General features: G+C 38.0%; 1 protein-coding gene across 1 annotated transcript; it reads right to left on the reverse strand.

The window, feature by feature from the left end:
• Positions 1-663: 663 nt before the first annotated feature.
• LOC110309562 (olfactory receptor 11G2-like) lies at positions 664-1,614 on the reverse strand. Its single transcript, XM_021182296.2, has one exon. The coding sequence runs from the start codon at positions 1,597-1,599 to the stop codon at positions 664-666; it is 936 nt and encodes a 311-aa protein (XP_021037955.2). The 5' UTR covers positions 1,600-1,614.
• Between the last annotated feature and the right edge of the window lie 10,395 nt (positions 1,615-12,009).

Raw genomic sequence — 12,009 nt, forward strand, 5'->3', positions numbered from 1 at the left:
CTCAAAATCTCAGTCCTTCTGTTTGAAACAGAATTAATGCTTGTCAGACATAATTATCTTATTACACACCCAAAGGCATATGTTGAATAACTCTCCAACTGAACCCCACAAACACTAACCATATTGCTTCTCCATAAACTTCCTAGTCTCTGACAACTATTGCCTTATTAATTTTTTAAATTTTCTATACATAAGTGAGAACATGCAGTATTTGACTTCCCATAACTGACATATGTTATTTAACACAATGATCTTCATGTTGCTGTAAATGACACAATTTAATCATTCTTGTGGTTGAATAATATTAATATTCTAATATATCTATCTCTCTATCTATCATCTATGTATCTATGTATTATCTATCTATCTATCTATCTATCTATCTATCTATCTATAGAGAGACTTAAATCCTATTGATAATGTAGAGGTCTGCAGATGGCAAGGTATTGATCAAATACCATGACTGCCAGAAAAAAAGCATTCTGTAGAACCCAAGGAGAAGACTGACTAAAGCAGGGTCTACACCCAAAGTGACACACCTACTTCAACAAGACCACACCTTTTAATAGGGCCATATATATTCACACCACACACACACACACACACACACACACACACACACACACACACACACACACGCACGTTTGCTTAAAATTCCAACTTTTATGTTTTTAAAATCTTCTGCAGGGCATTTTTCATATCTTTGTTCCTCAGACTGTATATCACAGGATTAATGAGTGGAGTAACCACAGAATAAAATAGAGTTACAAGCTTCTGCATTCCAGCTTCATGCTCAGATGTTGGGCTCAGATACATTATCATCACTGAGCCATAAAAAAGTGAAACTACTGTGAGATGAGACCCGCAAGTGGAGAAAGCCTTTTTTTGCCCATCTCTTGAAGGAACTCTAAACACAGCTCTTAGGACCAATATATAAGATCCCATGATGCAGAAAAAAGGAATAAACAGGAGTATAGAACTTAAAATTGCCCAGAAAAACTCCATCAATGGAGCTCTGGAACAGGTGAGGGCCAACAGAGGGCCTGGGTCACACAGGAAGTGGTCTATAATTCTGGACCCACAGAAGGACATCTGGGAGATGATGATGATGGGAACAGGGAACCAGAGGAAACCAAGCACCCAGCAACTGATCACAAGGATGTTGCAGAGGTGCCTAGTCATGAGAGAAGGATAATGTAGAGGTCTGCAGATGGCAAGGTATCGATCAAATGCCATGACTGTCAGAAAAAAACATTCTGTAGAACCCAAGGAGAAAAAGAAATAGAACTGCAGGAAGCATCCAGCGAAGGAAATGACCTTGTTTTCAGAGAGGAAGTTGGCCAACATGTTGGGGACTGTGGAGGTGACATACCAGATCTCCAGGAAGGAAAAGTTGGCCAGCAGGAGGTACATGGGGGTGTGAAGTTTCTGATCACGGCACACAGCACAGATGATGGAAGTATTGCCCATAAGGGTAAGGAGGTAGATAATGAAAAAGAGCACAAAGAGGAGGATTTGCCCCTCCCTGGGGCAGGGGAAGCCCAAGAGGATGAAGCCAGTGGTGGTGCTGGAGTTGATGGGACTGCTGAAGGTTTTCATCTGTCTGTGACCTGTGAAAGCATCAGAAATTGTTGAATATTCTATAAATAGCTGAGGGAGTTTAATTTTTTGCCAAAACAAAACCAGAGTACCTTGCTCATCATCAATTCAATATTTATTGTAATTTTACTGTTCTCTAGGTATCTTTTTTTCTAAGCACTGGAGATTCACCAATAAGTAGAACAAGTTTAAGCCCCTATTCTGTTCTGCATAACAGTCACTTCTTTTTTTCTTCCATTGGAATAAATAGACTAGGTTGACTATTTCCTCATCAAGTGCCATAGCAAGCATAGACTGATATAAATGATACATCAAAGAATATTTTTTGGGTGTGATGGAAAATACACATGATCATTATGTTTAGAAATATCTCATAGTTGAGAAAAATGAATGAATGTTACTAATGTTTGTGAATACCTGTAACACCAGCACTTGAGAAGTGGGAGCAGGAGTGTGAGGAGATCAAGGCCATTGTCAACTATGAGGTGAGCTTAGGCTTAAGATCCTGTTTTAATCAATCAATCAATCAATTAATCAAATAATCAATCAATAAAACAAACAAACAAAAAATAGAAAAAGAAGGAAAAATAAGTCAGTACACTGTAAAATTACACAAACTTGAGACAAGTGATTCTATACATAAGCATTACAACATCATACCAGATGGAAACAAGGTATGAGGACAGAGAAATCAGCCTTTGAACCACAAAGGATAACATTTATATAGTGGGAAAAAACCCTATTGTGCCTACAGTACGTTTCATTGCTATTCTTAAACAGACACCCAGTGCATCTTTTTTTTTTGTTTTCAGATGAGTTATTTGGTGACTCTTAGCAGAAAACTGTGAGTTTCTGAATGCACTCATATCTCAATAGAAGAATGCCCGCACAACCTTCATTCATCAAGTCCTGGCTTGAGCCTCAGCACTGTCCGAACAAGAAGTGAAATTTTAGTGTCACCCAAAGTATTATTGGAGAGAAACTGCATTTCATGGCGATATATCAAGTCAGTGGATTAAGTAAAAATGTCCTGTATAAAACCATCATGTATAAATTAGAACTTGCATACACGGTCAAATCTAAAAATTAATATCAATAATCTGATGAAGGCTTATTAGGAACTTCACTCCTTTCTCAGAAGAACATTAAGTTGGGACTGGGTGCAGCTCAGTAATTGAGTACTTGCCCATCAAGTGAGAAGCTCTGCAATTGATCACTAGCTCTAAAACCCAGAAATAAAGTGCCCTTCCTCAGCCACAAACTAGAAGACAAAAGCAGCACTTGATCTCTGTTAAGGACATATACACTGTACAAATAGAACAACCAAGATTCTAAGTCCTCGCCCAGTTTGCATTACTGTATGGCCTTCCTGGGATTGGATGGAGCAGGAGCAGAAAGATGTCTGCAGGTAGAGAACTGTCTTCTATGTGTGGGCTGAGATCCACCCTCATCTGTCCATGGCCTCAGATTCAGGTTTCAAATGGCAAAGTATTTATTTCTCATGAGAGAGAACTGGAATAAAATCCCACAACTATCTCATGCTTAAAAAATTAAAAATGTTGCTCAGTATATTTATCTTTTTCAAAGAAAAAATTTACCCTAATTTTCCTTGCTGTTTGTATATGTTTCAAGAATGAATCCCAGCATCTTTTGGTATAATCTTTACTGATAAGTGGTAGTTATGACATTAATGTAACTAAAGTAAAAGCCCCTCTTGCAACATTTCTACTGGCTCTTATTTTGATATTGTTCTTTAATTCTTTAATATTTAGATTTTAAAAAATTGTCTGATATTTAAATTTCCTTTGGCATTCTCCTAACTAATAAAAATTATGCTAATTTTGTTTTCAAAGATACATTTATGTATTTATGCATTTAGTTAGTGTATGTGTGGTTGCTTGTGTATGCATATATGCACATGCATGTGTCCATGTGTGAGTACCTGTATGCCACAGTGCTTATATGCAGATGACAGGACATCTTATAGGTGTTGGTTCTCAGGGATCACACTCAGGTCACAGAGTATAGAGTTAAGGCTCTGAGAAAAACTAGGATACATTCAGACTTCTGGCACGTCAGAGTTACCTTAGACACTTTTAGACTGAAGTCCTGAGGGCCAGCAGAAAGAATGTAAACAGGCAAGCTCAGGAAACAGGAGGTTGGGGGACCCCTCAGAATGCATCAGAGATCTGGGAGGTAAGAGACTCCTAGGACTCAAAGGGAGGGACCTTAGCTGAAATGCCCCACAGTAGGGAGAGGAAACTTATAGAGCCCACCTCCAGCAGGAAGTGAGGGGTGGGATTGCCATCCCACAGTCACATCTCTGACCCATAATTGTTCCTGTCTGAAAGAATTACAGGAATGGAAATGGAGAGGAGCCTGAGGAAAAGAAGGTCCAGAGACAGGCCCAAAGTGGAATCCAGCTCAAGGATAGATCCCAAGGCCTGACACTATTACTGAGGCTATGGAGCACTCACAAAAAGGGATCTACCATGACTGCCTTCCGAAAGGCCCAACAAGCATCTGAAAGAATCAGATGCAGATACTTGCACCCAACCGAGGGACAGAAGCAGCTGACCCCTGTTGTTGAATTAGGGAGGGCTGAAAGAAGCTGAGGAGAAAGGTGATGCTGTAGGAGGGCCAGCAGTCTCAATTAATCTGGACCCCTGAGATCTCTCAAACACTGGACCATCAAACAGATAGCACACACCAGCTGATATGAGGCCCCGGACACACATACAGTAGAGAACTGCCGTGTCTGTGTTCATTCAGAGATGGTACACCTAACCCTCAAGAGACTGGAGGACTCAGGGAGTTTAGAAGTCAGATGGGGTGGGAGGTGGGGGTATCCACGTGGAGACAGGGTACTTTCAGGAGGAGGTTTGGGATGTGGAGCAGTTGGAGTGTGGATGGTGGGGGGCATGGAATGGAGTACAGAGTGTAAAAAATAAAATATAAAATAAAATTAAAAAGAAAAAGAAATACTCCAAGATTTGGTTGATCTTTTGTACTCAAATGGCACAAAACAGTCTCCAGTGACAATGTTCATGGTATTTCACAACTAGAGATCCCATACCTGTATTTATTGATTAGGTGATAGTTAATACTTTTAATTGTTATTAATAACTTTAATAATAATATTTGCTAGTAAGGGCAAATGATAAATAGTACAAAGGGACTCCTATTGCATTATAATTTCCCTTTCCAATCACAAAATAAGATTTAGTGAAGCCACAAAAGCTTGTGCAATCTTGATTTATAAATCTGGCTTTTTGTTTCTATTCTGCTTTTATGAGATAAGACAATTTTGTTAATTAGTCCAGATTAATTGAGACTGCTGGTCCTCCTACAGTATCGTCCTTCTTCTCAGCTTCTTTCAGCCTTACTCTAATTCAACAACAGGGGTCAGCTGCTTCTGTCCCTCGGTTGGGTACTGGTATCTGCATCTGATTGTTTCAGCTGCTTGTTGGGCCTTTCAGAGGGCAGTCATGGTAGATCCCTTTTTGTGAGTGCTCCAATATTACCTTTTGTTATTTGAATTCTTCTGAAATATACACAAAGTAAATATAATATATTACTAACATGATAGGATACTCAAAATTATCAATCAAAAATAAAAATTACAATAACTTAGATATTATGGCAAATCTCCCTCAGAATTAGAACTAATTATTCCTCCTAAGTTCATAAATATGGAATTAAACTTTCCAGAATGCAAACTAGAACTAAAAGATAAGAAATTATGTCAAGGGCTGGTGAGATGGCTCAGTGGGTAAGAGCACCCGACTGCTCTTCTGAAGGTCCAGAGTTCAAATCCCAGCAACCACATGGTGGCTCACAACCATCCGTAATGAGACCTGACGCCCTCTTCTGGTGTGTCTCAAGACAGCTACAGTGTACTTACTTATAATAATAAATAAATCTTAAAAAAAAAGAAAGAAATTATGTCAAATACTCTAAACAGCAGATAAAATATTTCATGGATTACATACAGGTAACTGTAGACAAAGGAAGAGACATACAATTTAATCAAAGACTAGCACTGGTCAGCCCAACTATCTGATTTCCTTACTGAAATCCTTATTTTTTTTTAGGCCATTCTATGCTCTTGACTATGTCTACTTAGAGATAATATTCCCATTATGTCATAAGTAAATGTTTTATCAGATTCAAAGTGTGGAATAAAAGTGAAGTCAGACTAGATTATAAAGGCTGATGAATTTGATATGTTTCAAGGATTAATTCCTTAGGGGATTTACTGTTTCTCTTTCCTGAGGACGAATTTCCTGGATTCTCAGCCCCATCTTCACCAGACACTAGGAAAGAGCTTCTCTACTGCTACAGGACAAAAAATATTAATAAAAATGTGCTTGATAAATTACTCAATTTATGAATTTTCATCATGCAATCAATAAAACATCACATACACATTTTCAAAGTGTAATATGTCTTTTTGGGCAGCTTGTATTTGTATTTCTAGTCTATGGGTTTTCATGTAGAGTGTATTATTTCTTATCTGTATTGAGGTAGGAGCTGTGGGTTTTTTATTAACATCATGCCCTGTGTTGTTTTGAGCAGACCCCTCTCAGGGTAGTTTCCCAAACATAAGCTTTAAGAAATTCTCCTGGGAAACACTAAATTTGTGGGAGATCTGAATGTTAATAAAATTAGATGTGAGATGAGAAAAAGGTGTTTTCACTAGACTATTATTACTCAATTTTTGTCAGTTAGTGCTTAAATATGAAAGAATTTCTTCTGCTAACATATTGTTGTGAATTGGCATGCTCCTTCTAGTGTTGGCCACTTTGTTTTGAGTCTTAGGAAGTGGGACATAAAAGTAGGGCTTCAGGGGTCTGTGGAATTCTGAAGAATAATTTAATGCCTTGGGTCTTTTTCATGGTCACTCTCTGTCACCTTAAAGCTAAGTCCCAGAAATAGAGAAGAGCCCAAATTTTATATTTTCACTAGTCAACTCCCCACCAGTCCAGACAATAAATATATCAGCATATTCCATGACTTCACTGGCCTGAAAAGTATGTGTGGAAAGGCACAATTCCAAAGCTAGACCATTGGGGTTCACAGACAGCTATATATGATACACACACACACACACACATACACTCACACACACACAAATTTTAGACAAGTTATAACTTCTTTATATTGGTTTTCCCTTTGGAAAATGTAGAGTGACAGTCCTGCCCATGTCATTTGTTTTGAGAATTAGATAAATACTAATTTAAGTGTCTGGCATCCAGTTAGTTCTCTCTATTGTACTTAGAAAATCAAACTCTCAAGAATATACATCCAGGGATCCATCCCATAATTAGCCTCCAAACGATGACACCATTGCATACACTAGCAAGCATTCGCTGAAAGGACCCTGATATAGCTGTCTCTTGTGAGACTAGGCCGGGCCTAGCAAAACATAAATGGATGCTCACAGTCAGCTATTGGGTGGATCACAGGGCCCCCAATGGAGGAGCTAGAGAAAGTATCCAAGGAGCTAAAGAGATCTGCAACCCTGTAGGTGCAACAACATTATGAACTAACCAGTACCACAGAGCTCTTGACTCTAGCTGCATATGTATCAAAAGATGGCCTAGTCAGCCATCACTGGAAAGAGAGGCCCATTGGACACGTAAACTTTATCTGCCCCAGTACAGGGGAATGGCAGGGCCAAAAAGTGGGAATGGGTGGGTAGGGGAGTGGGGGGGAGTGTATGGGGGACTTTTGGGATCGCATTAGAAATGTAATTGAGGAAAATACGTAATAAAAATATTTTTTAAAAAAGAATATCCATCTGTGTACTCTAAAAGCACCGTTGTCATGGATAATGAGATCTCAGCATGGATTATGACAATTAAGTACACAATAGTGAAAAATCTATGAGCAAATATTTATTTCTTTAAATTTTTTCTAACATCAAGTGGATATAACTATATGTTATTATTTTCCTTAACTAACCACTACTTTACCTTCTTTCTTGAATTGGAAAAGAGAATATCAAGAGAAGCATCTTCAATAGCCTCTATAGGATTTTCTAAGGGCAGAGGTAGCTGATTTCGTAATAGCCAGCTTGAAGATAAGGTGCAACAATAAGTGATGAAGGTCAGGGGTGTATGTTCTTTAGGATTCCGGGATTAAAAACAGGGCAGGCTCTTTTACTTGAGTATTCTTTTATTCTAGAGAATGGTATCAGGACACAGCTCTGTAACACTTATTCCCTTGCTCACTCCAGTCCTCTGGGCATTGTGCCTTAATTTCTAATTCCTATTTTCACCCAAGGGTAAGGAAGTGCTTCATTTTGTTTGGTCTTAATCTCTCAGAGGTCTTAGAAATGCAATTATTATGTTCATCAATCAGCCACCAAACCTCTTCTGAACACTTGTCATATGCTTGCTAAGCTCAGGATATGGTGGTATCAGTGCTACAGAGGTTTTTTGATTTTTTTTTTAATAAGTTAACTTCTACTGTGGCTTTTGATGGCAGATTCTCCTTTATTCTAGAAAGAAATTCACTGCGGGAGTAGTGAATGGGTCTGTGAAGTTTAATAAAAAAAAAATCACACACTCTGTGTATCATAATAGGGACTTCTCCCTTCTTGCAACCAAAGCTCATGAATTACAGTACTTCCACTGCAAAATCCTCTCTCTTGTGGGAAATTTCCCAGATCTGAGGATGCTCCTGGGGTCATACTAGGGTCATTCTGCAGCGATGTACACAGAAGCTCCAATTTGGGTTAACTGAGTTTCAAGACTTCTTCATTCCAAATAAAGTTAAATTTTCTATTTTTTTAATGCTTAAAGTATTTTATTTTTAATTTAATTTTATTTTTGTTTACTTATTTACCTTTTCATTATTTTTCATGTGCTTTTATTAGTTCTTTGAGAGTGTGTGTAATATATTTTGGTCATTCTCAATACTATAACTACTATAGATATATCTACTTCTCTACTCACTCAACTTTATGTCCTAGTTTTCCAACACATCAATGCCATTTATTTATTTATTTATTTATTTATTTATTTATTTATTTATTTATTTAATTTTACTTATTCACTTTACATTCTGCTCACTGCCTCACTCCCTGTCAACCCCCCCTACCATCCTTCCCCCATTTCTTCCTCCCCTTCTCCACTGAGTTGGTGGGGGTCCCTTGTTATTCCCCAACCCTGGCATATCAAGTCACTGCAAGGCTAGTTGCATTCTCTCCCACTGAGGCCAGACAAGGCAGCCCAGCTAGAAGAACATACCCTATGTACAGGCAATAGTTTTTGAGATAGCCCCCTACTCCAGTTGTTTGGGACCCACATGAAGACCAAGCTTGCTACATATGAGTGGGGAGGCCTAGGTCCAGTCTGTGAATGTTCTTTGGTTGGTGGTTTGGTCTCTGAGAACCTCAGGGTCTAGGTTAGTTGACCCTGTTGGTCTTCTTGTGGAATTCCTACACCTCCAGGGCACACCTTCCTTGTTTTCTTCCACAAGAGTTCCCATGTTCCAGGTCACTCTTTGGCTGTGTGTGTCTGCATTTGTCTGAGTCAGCTGCTGGGTGGAGCCTCTCAGAGGACAGCTATGCTAGACTCCTGTTGTCAACATAACAGAAAGTATCATTAAAAGTGTCAGGAATTGGTGTTTACACACGGGATGGGTCTCAAGTTGGGCTGGTTGTTGGTTAGCCATTCCCTCAGTCTCTTCTCCATCCCCTGTCCCTGTATTTCTTGTAGACAGAATAAATTTTGGGTTGAAAGTTTCCTGGGTGGGTTTGTGTCCCTATTGCTCCACTGGGGTTCCTGCCTGGCTACAGGAGGTATCTGCCTTAGGTTCCATATCTGCAATCCTGTGAGTCACATTTGAGGACACACCCATTGAATCTTGGGCACCTCCTTTATCTCAGGTCTCTGTCTAGTCTTGGAGATGCTCCCCACCTCCTCATCTCCATCAGTCACACATTTCCATTCACTACTGTTGTCATCTGGCCATATCTCCTCTCTCTTCCCACAACCAATCTGGACCCCCCTCCATTCCCTTCCCAGTCTCCTCTCCTACCTAGTTCCTTCTTTCCATCTACCTTCTATGACTATTTTATTCCTCATTTCAGTGAAATTCAAACATCCTCACTTGTGCCTTCCTTAATTTTTTAGCTTCTTTGAGTCTGTGGAGTGAGCGTGGATATCTTATATTTTATGGCTAATATTTATTTATAAGTAAGTACATATTATATGTATTCTTTGGGGAATGGGTTACCTCACTTGGGATAATATACTTAAGATCCATCTATTTGCCTAAAAATTTTTATTATGTCTTTGTTTTTAATAGTGAAATAATATTCCATTGTATAGATGTACCACATTATTTTTTTTATCCATTTTTTTTCAGTTGAGGGACATCTAGTTTTTTCCCAGTTTCTGGCCATTATAAATAAAGCTGCTATAAACATAGCTGATCAAATATCTTTGTGCTATGGTGAAGCATTTAGGGTACATGTCAAGGGGTGGTATAGATGGGTCTTGAGGTAGTTTTTGAGAAGCTTCACAAACTAGTTGCACAGGTTTACACTCACACCAGTCATGGAGCTCCATATCTCTTCGCCAGCATGTGCTATCTCTTGAGTTTTTTATCTTAACCATTCTGATCAGTGTAAGATGTTGTTTTAATTTGATTTTCCCTGATGACTAAGGACTTTAAGTATTTATTTAAGTGCTTTTCATCCATTTGAGATTTCTCTGTTGAGAATTCTCTGTTAAGATCAATATACCCCATTTTTAATTGGGTTATTTGGGTTGTTGGAGACTAACTTCTTGAGTGCTTTGTAAATTTTGGATATTAGCCTTCTGTTAGATGTAAGGTTGGTGAAGATCTTTTCCCAATCTGTAGGCTGCTGTTTTGTCCTACTTACTGGGTCCTTTGCTTTACAGAAGCTTTGCAGTTTCATGAGGTGTCATTTATTAATTGCTGTTTTGTCCTACTGACTGGGTCCTTTGCCTTACAGAAGCTTTGCAGTTTCATGAGGTGTCATTTATTAATTGTTGATCTTAGAATCTGAGCCATTTTTTCTGTTCAGGAAAATGTCTTCTGAATCAATACACTGAAGGGTATTTCCCATTTTCCCTTCTATGATATATATTCTATCAAGTTTAATATTTAGGTCCTTGATTGACATGGACCTTTGTGCAAGGTGACAAATATATTTTCATTCTGCTACATGTAGACATCGGTTAGAGCAGCATCATTTATTGAAGATGCTTTCTTTTTTACATTGTATAGTTCTAGTCTATTCCAATGTTGTCTTTACTTTTTGCAATTTCCATACAATTTTTGTTATTGTAGCATTGTAGTATAATTTTAAGTCAAAATATGTGGCATTTCCAGAATTGCTCTTTTTACTCACAATTGCTTAGGTAACTCAAGTTTTTGTATTACCATATGATGTTTGGGATTAGATTTGCTATTGATTTGAAAAATGTCATTTATAATTTTGGTGGAAATTTCATAGATCACATAGATTACTGTTACTGGGAACGGCAAATACTAGAAAAGATAACACATTTAATTGTCTTTATTGAAAACAGCAACAACAAAAAGAGGCTTTCTTACCTTATCACTCTTCTTCTTATCTCTTAGAACAAGTACTTTAGAGAACTTGTAATCTCCCTCCAGGGGGCAGGGCAGGTAGATGTATCTTTGAGATATAACCATCAAAGAGCATAGTGCTCTCAACTCTCAGCTTCTGTATATGGAGGATTTCTCACAGCTTAATGTTTCCTTTGTATAAAGTCAGTTAGCAAATAGAGATGTAGTCCTACCTACCATCTGAATCTAGGTTGATCTTTGCTCACAGATTTTGCTGTCAGAGCCCTTAGAGGAATATATATTTGTGTCTTGATAAAATGTATGCAATTTATTGTGGTCTTCTTACTATATAAAAGTGCATAAGTTTTGCCATGTTTACAATTATTTAGTGTATTCTTTGTGATTCACATTATAGCTTAATGCTTATTCAGAAACAAAATTATTTTACTTCTTTTCTGCCTCCAGGGAGAGATTTCTATGTTAACAGAAGATTTGTTTTTAGATACATTTTTATTTTTCCAACAAATCAAGCTTCTAAAAGTTGACAGTTTTATCATTAATATCTCGTAGTCCCTTATACTCTTACATATTCTAGGAAATAATAAAAAAGAACAAAGTCCCAAGTGGAATCAGTTTGCTGCTTTTCATTTTTCTTCTTGTTTGTTTTATTTTTAAGACAAGCTCACGTTTCAGACTTTTGACTGGCCTAAAATTGATGACCATCCTGTGTTAGCCTCTGGGATTCTGGAATTACAGATTGATACCATCATGACTGATTGCTTTTCCTTTAATAACTAAGGCAAAATGAGATTCATTTTTAAAACACCAGTGCAAGTT

The sequence above is a fragment of the Mus caroli genome, unplaced genomic scaffold (genome assembly GCF_978045245.1).
Source record: "Mus caroli unplaced genomic scaffold, Mus_caroli_1 scaffold_12, whole genome shotgun sequence".
NCBI lineage: Eukaryota > Metazoa > Chordata > Mammalia > Rodentia > Muridae > Mus > Mus caroli.